Source organism: Cottoperca gobio, chromosome 8, assembly GCF_900634415.1.
Source record: "Cottoperca gobio chromosome 8, fCotGob3.1, whole genome shotgun sequence".
NCBI classification, from domain to species: domain Eukaryota; kingdom Metazoa; phylum Chordata; class Actinopteri; order Perciformes; family Bovichtidae; genus Cottoperca; species Cottoperca gobio.
In genome coordinates, this window is record NC_041362.1 from 22,963,905 (window position 1) to 22,975,323 (window position 11,419).

The following is an 11,419-nucleotide window of genomic DNA, read 5'->3' on the forward strand; positions in this document are numbered from 1 at the left end:
CATAGTGTTTTGTGCTGGTTGCGTCGTCAATATATTAGTCATGTTAACCAGGTGCAACATTAAGATGCTAATCTAATAGAACTTTGTGGTCTTGGTAAGGGGAGGGGGCACAACTCTCAACACTAATATGAAAAATATATCTGCCTCTCCTTCGGCATGACCCTTTAAAATAAACAATGATTTATTAACTGATCGAGACACTAAAGTAAATTTCATGACATCCAAACGTCATGTTCAAAATGCAAACTGGTGACATGTATGGTGTAAGTGTGTTCACTGTCATGTGTGTTAAACAAATGCAGTATTCTCTGGAACTTCGGGCGATGTGTTTTCATTAATGAATTATTTAGCTAGTACTGTGGCCTATTACAGGAATTGAATCCAAAAATTGCTCATTTACTCCTAGACCTGAACTAACCTCCATCATACTGTTGGCTCCAAAATCACTTGTTCTTTGCTGCTGCTTCCCTGTGGCAGAGCTGCCACCTTTTCTTAGGACTCTTCTTATATCCATCTGATCAATGAACATTGGCAGATTATGATAGTTAGAATAGCTATTCACCCTTTCCTGCTTACAATTGTTTTCCATAGTGAACAAACATAGAATACCTAATGCTACTACACTTTTCCTTTTCCTAGAGTTATTAAAAGTTAAGGAGCTAACACATATTAATAACTTCGTACAATTTCAGACAGTGCATCTTCCAAAATGTCAACCTCTTGTCTCCAGCATGACTCGTCAGAAGTTACAGATATCTATCATGATATCAAAGCTGTGCTACACCTGTACAGTCTATGGCTGCACCCTTTTCCCCAGGGTCCTAGCGCCCTTCATTTGCTCTGAGCCATCTCTCCCCTCCCCAGGGTCTTAGTGCCCGGTAGATTACATTGTAAAGTATGAAAGGGAGTTTTGGAAACAATATTTAAAAATATCTGTATAGCGTTAATCTCTTTCCACACAAGAAGGAGCATGAGACGTGAATGCCCTTTTCTTTTTGTCTTTTTTTGTCTTTCAAAATGTTCATTTCTAAAATAGGCCTAGCTACGCCACTGGTTTATAGTACAATCCACTTATACACGGCTGCCGTTAATATGGTCGGCTGTCCAGGTGCATTTGTTATGATTACATACTTATTATCAAAAACTAGCGAGTTGACAACTTTTCTAACACAGAGCAGCTGCAGGACATCAGATTAGAAAACCAAAAACCTTTGTTTCCTTAAAATATGATTCAGTTCCACAAAAATCCCCTTAGTGCCGTAAAGCCTTACGCACATTTCCCCAGGAGATTGTAAAAGCCTTTCACCAAAGTTATAGAGTGAAGAAACAGCGTTCAGGGGCAGAATCAGCGCTCTGCCTACTACAAGTCTGTCAAAAATGATTTTGAAACTGTTACGGTAAAAATATTTACATAATGTTGCTTTATTATGATTTAGAATTGTAACTGCCCAGGAGGGGAACTGATAACTCTCAAAGTACCAATCCAAACTCCATACGACGCTTGAGCTACTGCCACTCCGACATGTCTTTGTGTGTGTGTGTGTGTGTCGACTCGCTAGCTTTTGATCATAAGTAATGTGATTATAAAACATGCTTGTGTAACATTACAGCTGTCCACAGTGAATTAATGAGCTCCTTATACGCAGCTAATCATTAACAATAATTCTTATATAATCTCAACGTTTTACCTGCTGATGAGGTCAGGAGAGCTTGCAAATGTCTTTCAATTATGATATGATTAAACGATATTGCCAAACATAATTAGCATCTCCTGTCCACAGTGCTTTTGGTGCCCATGGTTTTATCCATATGTTCGACTATCACTATGATAACTCAGGTGTACACATACTTTTAGATACTGAAGTCTCTGAATGTACGAGACACAGCTGCTGCCAGTAGAGGACGCTGTTTCTGTGCCTGTAATAGCGTTGAATGAATGGCTGGGAGAGCTTGCACATAGTCAGCAGGTGCAGTTCAGTCAGTGCACTTAAAGGGGTAATCCACTGATTTAGAATTGGACATCCATAAAAGTCTGGAGACTTGAGCAAGACATATTTAAAAAGAAGAGTCAAAATTAATATGCCGAGATATCAATGTAACAGGGTCTTCATCACATATTTCAAACTCCACGGCCCCAGTTATATAATGTTTGAAGTTTTTCAGTTTTCAACCACACCTTAGTCGTCATCAACAGATGGAGCATGTGTTGGACATACAGTATATATATAAATATATATTATACTGATAGGATATGTAATGAATGTATGACATGTTGCACACCTTGAGTCACTTGTGATCAATGATTTAGTATTTCAGATAACTTTATCCAAGACAATACCTCAACTGAGTTTAAAGAACTATGTTAGCTCCATGATAATTCATTTTTCTTCCAAATGTCATATCACAAATAAGTTTCAAGTGTTTACGTGACAGATGAAGATGGTTGAGGTTCACAATAGTCAGCACCTCACAACACTTTATCTCAAATACATTGGATTTCTATTTTCTTTTATGAATTGTCAAAAGGATTTGTACACAATTTATTAACATTCAAACTCGATTTTACTTTTAAAATAGAAAATGAAAGCAGTACAGCACTTAACAGGCAGAAACCTGACCGGCAATCAGCTCAATAAAAAATTGAAAAGTTAGATACAAAATGAAACTGTTTAAGTAAAGGGAACACAATGATTAAGAAAAGGTTTGTGAAGTAACCTTCAAGCCATGTTGTGTTTGTGTTGGGGAGGCGATCTGAGGCTAAATAAATGTATATCACTCTGATTAACACATGATGTTTGTTGCTGTTATTTATTCTACAGTTTAATGTCAGTGGTTGATAAAATAGTTTAAAATAAAAAGTGTTTTAATTGCACTCAGCTTGAGAGGGGACATTATGCATGTCCAAAGTCTTTTGGAAATAAGTGAGACTGGCTGATTGTCCTGCTGCATTTTGATTGACTATTTGCCACTACTGTTGTCATTATCTCATAATTGGCAGAAGTTAGTATTTATTTTAAAGAAAATAGTAACTGCGGTCACCATGACCAATATAGTCTGCCTTTTGAAGAAACACTTAAGATTAAACATCTCGGAGCCCAGCAGATATGGTTATAAACCAATCATTTTAGATTTAACGTGGAGCGGTCATAGTAAAACATGCTGCTAACTGTGTATGTCAGAGGGGATGCTACCTGAAGAACAGGCTCTGAGGATCTCAAGCTTTCTGAGAGGATTACCAAACATGAAAGCATCGGGGCGAAACATAGCTACCCAAACTGATAACTTGATAATATATATATACATATACATATATACATATATATATACATATACATATATAGATTAACATAGACAGAGATAGAGAGAGACACAAGAGACATAGATATATACACAGAGATAGAGACAGATAACATAGAGACTAGAAATAGAACAGAATATATATAGAGATATACATACATAATAATATAGATAACATAGATAGATAGATATGTATGATATAGAATAGGTATGTATATATATATGATAGATAGAGAAGAGAGATAGAGATATAGATATAGGGACAAGAGAGAGAGATAGAGAGAGAGAGAGAACAAAATAGAGAGAGAGAGAGAACACATAGAGATAGAGAGAGACAGATAGAGAGAGAAGAGAAGAGAGAAGAGAGATAAGAGAAGAATATAGACACAGAGAGATAGAGAGACATATAGAGAGAGATAGAGAGAAAGAGAGATAGAGATAGAAACAGAGAGAGAGAGAGAGAGACACAGAGAGAGAGGAGAGAGAGACACAGGGACAGAAAGACAGGAGAGATGACAGGACAGACAGAGTAGACTAGAGAGAGAGAGAGAGAGAGATAGAGAAGAGAGAGAGAGAGAGAGAGACAGAAGAGAGAGAGAGAATATAGAGAAGAGAGATAGAGATAGAGAAGAGAGACTAAAGAGTAGAAGAATAGATATAAGATAAGAGAGATATACAGAGATAGACAGATAGAGAGAGTAGAGGAGAGAGAGAGAGAGAGAGAGAGAAGAGAGATGACAGAGTAGAGAACAGAGAAGAGAAAGAGAGAGAGAGAGAGAGAGATAGAGAGAGAGAGACGAGAGAGAGACAGAGAGAGATAGAGAGAGAGAGAGATAGAGAGAGAGAAAATACAGAGAGATGAGAGAGCAGATAGGAGAGAGAGAGAGAGAGAGAGAGAGAGAGACATAGAGAGAGAGACAGAGAGAGAGAGAGAGAAAGAGAGAGAGAGAGAGCGAGACACACAGAGAGAGAGAGATAGAGAGATAGAGAGACGAGAGAGATAATAGAGAGAGAAGAGAGAGAGAGAGCAGAGAAGAGAGATATATATACACACACATATATATATATATTATATATATATATATATATATATATATATATATACATATATATATATATAATATACATATATATATACATATATATTATATATACACACATATATATAGTACACATATATATATATATATATATATATATATATATATATATAGACATATATACATACATACATATATATATATATACCATACATACATATATATATATATATGTATATATATATATACATACATATATATACATATACATATAGTACAGGATTAAGGATGTAAAGTTTCTTAGGTTCAACCTAAATTAATCCCACAACCTCCCGTATCATAGAATCATAGAATACAGGCTCCATGTACAGACATAATCATAGAATACAGACTCCTTCACTCAGGAGGATCAGTGAACACGGCTGCTTTAGTTAACATGGTGGTAGAAATGAAATATCATTTACCTGAATGTGTGCAAAACTAGCAGATAGACACAAAAAGCATGAGTGCATTTTCTTGTCTAGCAGCAGTACTAAAATATTTCTCCATGCATCAAATGCATACAGGTAGATTGTCTACTCCATTTTAAAGCCACGTGTGTTACACTCTCAGGACTTTGCTGTGGTGTAGGTGTCATCAGGAATGAATGAGGTCATGTCTGCCTCCACATGAGAAGGAATCAACAACAGCACAGAGGCTTCTGATGGATATCATGACAGTTAACTCAGGCTCATGACGCTACAGTATCCATGACAACAACACTTCTTTCCTGAGATGAAGGTACTCAAACTAGCGATAAGGATTGTGAAAGCTTTTAATAAGCAGCTGGAACAGAAATCTGTCTACAGTTGTTAAAGGTGCGACACTTTGTGCTCTGCATGGAGAGACCGCCTCTTTCCTGGGAGGAAGTGAACTTCAAGCTTGTCAGAATGTGAGATTTAGAACCAGCAGCGTCTATGAAGACCATGTCTGTAAGTTACTGTTAGTGACACCGTAGCCTGCCGTGGTTAGGAGGTGATGTCCTGCTGTAAGTCGGGTTCATATTACAGATGCGTTGTCCTGATCCTGTCTGAGTGAACTGTCCAGGTCCACGTCCAAACAGTCCAGCTGCCCGCTGTCCTGAGACATTTTGTCCTCTTCCTCTGCGCTCCTGCCTTCCTCTTTGTTTCGACTATTTCTTTGGCACATGCCGGACTTTGCCGGGCCGACCAGGGCCAGGCAAATGGCACTGAGGCCCATGCCCACTGCACAGGAGTAGAAGGCAGCTCCGTAGTTGTGTGTGACATCCACCAACACACCTGGAAGATACGACAGATGTTAGGAAAGTACTAGAAAGAGCTTCACTGATGAGAGCAATCAGAAGTCTCACTGGATAAAAAAAATCCACTAACACCTACTAACATCTGGCTTTTGTCTTAAGTAACCAAAGTCTGCGAATATTATACTGTATGTCTAGCGCTTTTATTGTGAAAGGTAAGAGAAAAGGAGTGGATCGGGTATGCGTTGCCTTTGTCAAGTTTGAAAAGAGCCTTCGTGTTATTTTATAATCCTTATGAATATAGGCACAACATGATTGATTGATGCCTTTATTTGTCGTGCAAAAGTTTAGAAGAATCAACCTAGTTTTATAATTGCGTAATATTCATGTTCTGTGTGAAAGTATTCATGATAAAAACAACAGTTCATAAGAATATAATGACATAAATTAATCACACGAAAGAAATGTGTGAAGGCCAAAAAAACCTGCATATACGTGCTACTTTCTGTGCAAAGGGACAAAGAGTGAAGTCAAACAGCAGCAGAGATCTTGTACCTCCTAGTGGCGGCCCTGCCAGCCCAGCAAAGCTCTGGATAAAGATGTACACTCCCACCGATGAGGCCATCTTCTGGATGCCAACCACTTCCTCCTCAGCCAGCATCGGGATGTGAGTGGAGCTGACGGTGCCCATGAAGTAGCCATAGATGGTGCAGCAGACCACCAGGCCCCAGACCTCCCACACAATAGCAAAGGCCACCAACACCAGGCACAGCAGAACCACACAGCCCAGCAGGACCAGTGTCTTCCTGTAGTGGACTTTGTTCAACACCACCCCGATGGACAAGCGGCCGAAGATCTCGGCCACAGCCATCACAGAGAGCATGTAGGAGGCCACGCTGGGCTCCACGCCCCGGCTCTTGCTCAGTTCAATGATGTAGAGCTGCGGGGCGAAGAAGCCAAGCGTGGCGAACAAGCCAAAGAGAGAGTACCAGATGAAGGCAGGGTCTTTAAGCACCGAGAAGTCCAGGAGTTTGGGGCTGGAAGGATGGAGATTACCCACCTCCACCTCACCCTCCTCTCTGAGTAGGATGTGTGATGTGGACAGTGACGGGTCCTTGCCCTCTTTGTGCTTCCCCTCCCACTCCATCAGGGCCGTGCCTTTTGCTCCTGCAGTCCTTAGGTCTAAGTTTGAAGTAAAGAGGGAGGTGACACCTGAGTCTTCTGAACCCTGGGACTCCCCTGAACTGATTGAGGTCATGGTTTGTTCGTTCTCCAGCTCGTAAACAGTCTGCCGCGGCTTCTCTTTGTCTGATTCATTGATGCTCCTCTACAGGCTCAATAATTATTGGACAAAGTAGAAGTCCACAGCCAATAACAGAAGCCTGAAAGATGCCGATGACAACCAGACAGTAGCGCCAGCCAATGTGTTCCTTCAGTGTAGTCAAAGCTGTGGAGAGAGAACGACGTGGGTTATTATTACTATTATATACTCACGGTCAACTTACCATTTTCTCAGCTGAGTTTGCTCCGGAGTTGACTACCTGACCAGTGAAGCGGACTATAAACTGCTCTACAGTAGGTCATCTGTACCCTAAAACCCAGAGTTGGCTGACTGTAAGCTACTACGGTAACTGCAGGCAGTGCATCTGTTATCCAAATAATAATAATCAATTTGCGACTATGTATAATAAACGTTGCAAAAGAAGGATAAAGAAGACTAACATTTCTCACTCTGATGGCGTTGAAATGCTATTCTTCTAATTAAGATTTTTTTATTTATGTCAAACAACCGTTTCCCTGTTATCACACTATTGTTATTTTTTCTCAAAAAAGGTTCCACTTCATAGTGGGTAGCAATAAGTAATGATAAAGTGCAACTTTGTCTGGGAATCATGGACACCAAACCCGCCATTGTTGCACTAGTTTTCTTCTTACTTTTCCTGACAACAACTGTGACCAGGATCACACTTTTAGCCAGCGCATTGTTTACACCAGGGATTAGCTGTTAGCATCCCGTAGCATGGCGGTACCCGATGTTCCCCGCGAGCTGAGGAAAAGAAGAAGAGAACGTCGTGCCGGGACTGAGCTACGGGCTAGGAAGAGAAGCTATAGACCTGTCCTTCCATCCATCGTAATGGGAAACGTACGATCTCTTCCCAATAAGATGCACAAGCTAGCGGCGCTGACCCGGCACCAGAGGGGAATACCGGGAGTGTAGCATCATGATATACACAGAGACTTGGTATTCTATCTGTCGCGGGAATTCTCGCATGTTATTGCGATAGGCGGCGTATATCCCCCCCTCTGCTCGCGCCGATGTGGCTTGTGACGTCATCAACTCCATTGTAAGCAGGCTTCAGACACAGCTCCCAAACGCCCTCCTTCTGATCTCTGATAACTTTAATCATGCATCTCTATCCACCACTCTGCCCACATTCAAACAGTATGTCACATGCCCCACCAGAGACAATACAACACTGGACTTACTGTATGCCAACACCAAGGAGGCATACAGCTCATCACCTCTTCCTCCCCTGGGTAGATCAGACCACAACCTGGTACACCTCCTGCCTGTGTACAAACCCCTTGTATGCAGACAGCCAGTGAGCACACGCACGGTGAAGAGATGCAGAGTCTGAGGAGGCCCTGCAAGACTGTTTTGACACCGCTGCGTGGGATGTGCTCACAGGCTCTCATGGGGAGGACATCAACAACCTTACAGACTGTATCACCGACTATATAAACTTTTGTGTGGATAACGTCGTATCCACCAGGACTGTATGATTTTTCCCAAACAACAAACATTGGATGAACCTGAGATAAAGGCTCTCCTCAAAGACAAAAAGAGGGCCTTTAGGTCAGGTAACAAGGAAGAGCTGAGGATTGTTCAGAGACCTTCTAGCCTCAGTATCGTTATAGAGGTGTGGGCAAATGTGTATAAAAGAAGAGCACAGAACGTTATTGGTTTGGCTTATTTGTAGCTAATAGTTGAATTCATATTCTATTGTTTTTGTATGTTGCATGTTTGTTTTGCTTATTTGAAGCTAGTGTTCTGCACTTAAATGATTTAACCTATTTGAAGCTAATGTACCTGCAAGATTCTTGCCGTTTGGAGTTGTATCCTCATGATTTCTTGCACTTTTTCTAAGTCGCTTTGGACAAAAGCATCAGCCAAATGAACTGTAATGTAACGTTAGAATTTAGTGTTTACAGCCAGCTGTAACCTCGAGAGAGTTCTTATTTTCATATAAAAATAAACTCTATTGTATCTGACTTTGTTCTTCTCCAGTGAACTTCTTTTGAATCTGTTATAATTTTAAGACTAGAACTAGACCAGAACTTCAACAGCTTATTAGATTTAAAGTGTTCGAGGAGGAGGTCCAGACTTCACTTCTGGAAGAAAGGACTTTTTCCCCAACACCAACTGCCCCTCTGATAGATGAAAATCTACCTGGAGCAAATGCGAATACGGCGAATGCTTCTCCGGAGGAAGCGACAGATGTAACGAGGGTTCGCCGTCTGGAGAAGTACTGGGCGAGGATGGTGACGGTGGGAAGGAAGGTGAAGCAGTAGCCAAGGCCTGTAAACAAAGGAGAAGAGGAGAAGGGGACATGACAGCCACTGGCCCAAATGGTAGGAACACTGCATGGCTAGGCTGGGTCAAAGATCAAGGTGTCAGGTCAATCCTTTGTCAAAGGTGGCAGTCTGCGTGAGATGACTCAGTTTTGCTACAGCTGAAAGACAAAAGGCATGTAAAGACAAAAAAAGGGAGAGAGGGGAAAGGGTTTTCAAGTTAGCTGTGGTCCATTTGAGAGGAAACACATTTCACCAATTTCATCATCATCTAATCTATTACTTTCATTCAGTCAATTTATTCCTTCCTCCTCCTGTTCCGTCAATCTGAAAGGGAATTTATTGTTTTTGGGAAATATTTGGCTCCAGTTTTTTCTGCTCTGCTCTGTTCTGTCACTCCTTCCACTAAAGACAGAGGAGTAAACCCCACTGCATGGTGTTTAGCAGAGGCTGATCACCTCTCAGTCATTGGATAGTTCTGGAAGAAACAGATTGGTTCAGATTTTGTTGTTGACACTGCTAGGAGTCCCTTAAGTTCATTCATGACCAGTGGTGGACAAAGTACTGACATCTTTTACTTAAGTAGAAAGTAGTGATACCACAGTGTAGAATTAATCTGTGACAAGAATTACAGATTACATTACAAGTCATTTAGCTCTTATCCAGAGCGAATTACAGTGAACTCACTACATTACTTGTAATGCATTGACTCTTTTAAAGGCTTATTTTCTTTATTGAATGGGTGTGGAAAAAACGTTATTTCATTTTGATTAACCACATGCCATCCAGCATCAAGCCAGTCCAACAACCAGACAAGTCATCACAACTGTGAGTAAAGCAAATATAAGAAAGATAAGATGTTGGAAATGTCTGTGTTCACGCCGTCTAAAGTGGATGTAAATGTAAATGTAGACAATTAAGACAACCGAAGTTTGCTCATCCTTTTATTGAAATTTTGCTTCTATTTCTTTGATTTGTTTTGATTCTTTTAAAGGCTTATTTTCTTTATTGAATGTGTGTGGAAAACACTTTATTTGATTTTAATTAACCACATGCCGTCCAGCATCAAGCCAGTCCTCACAACTTTGAGTAAAGCAAATAACTAAAGTAACTAAAGTGGCCTATACAAATCACAGAGCATGAAGCCGCAACAACACTGTCCAACTCAGATTTCAGATAGTTGTAATGTTAGTACAGATATCTGCTCTTGTGTTAGGAGGAAGCAAAAAAAAGGAGAAAGAAAACATTACATTACTACAGGTCATTTAGCAGACGCTCTTATCCAGAGAGACTCACAGTGAACTAACTACACGGACAGTCTCCCTGGAGCAGCTCAGGGTTAAGTACCTTGCTCAGGGGCACAATGGTGACAACTCTGGTATTGAACTCAAAACCTTGTGGTGTTGTATTAGGAAGCCGTTTCACTAGACCACCATGTAAAAGCCCACCATTCAAAACTTAACTGAATAGCATCAAAATACACTATAAGTACAAAAGTAAAAGTACTTATTTTGCACAATGGTCCATTTTAGAATAATATTTGATACATTATTGAATTATAATTAGTGATAATGTGTTAATCACTTTAATGTTGCAGCTGGTAAAGGTGGAGCTTATTTAACTAACATTATTTTGTAGACACATACAGTATGTATGTATACATATAAATAGCTTGTGTACTTCACTAAGGAATCAATAAAGTGTATCTTAACCTATGATAATACATGATCAATTATTTGTCGATTATATTTTGTATTATTAATCTAAATCTGAATCTTAAAAAAACATTAATTTAAGTTATCAGATAAATATATTGGAGTAAAAATTGCAATATTTTCTTCTGAATGGTAGTAGAGTAGAAGTAGGTAGCAGGAAATGAGAATACAACTACATCAAAATTGTACTTAAGTACAGTACTTGAGTAAATGTACTTAGTTACTGTCCACCACTGTTCATAACAGGCTGTTAACGTGACAAACACATCTGCAAGAGCAGTGCAGTCATTCTGTGAATGGCATGTTACAATGACATGCAAAGACACACACACACACACACACACACACACGCACACACACACACACACACACACACACACACATATCAATGAATCGACGGCTGGATGGATAGACAGACAGATAGATAGATAGATAGATAGATAGATAGATAGATAGATAGATAGATAGATAGATAGACAGACAGACATACAGATAGACAGATAGATAGAGAGACAGATAGAGAGATAGATAGATAG

At 39.9% G+C, this 11,419-nt stretch overlaps 1 protein-coding gene across 1 annotated transcript in view; it reads right to left on the minus strand.

Annotated features, from left to right (window-relative positions):
- Positions 1 to 5,133: 5,133 nt before the first annotated feature.
- Positions 5,134 to 11,419, minus strand: part of slc16a6b (solute carrier family 16 member 6b) — a 12,451-nt gene continuing 6,165 nt past the window's right edge. Inside the window, 4 exon segments of the mRNA XM_029438648.1 lie at positions 5,134 to 5,635; positions 6,151 to 6,913; positions 6,915 to 7,042; positions 9,047 to 9,175. Of these exon segments, the coding sequence (XP_029294508.1) occupies positions 5,376 to 5,635; positions 6,151 to 6,913; positions 6,915 to 7,042; positions 9,047 to 9,175 (1,280 nt within the window). The 3' untranslated portion in view covers positions 5,134 to 5,375.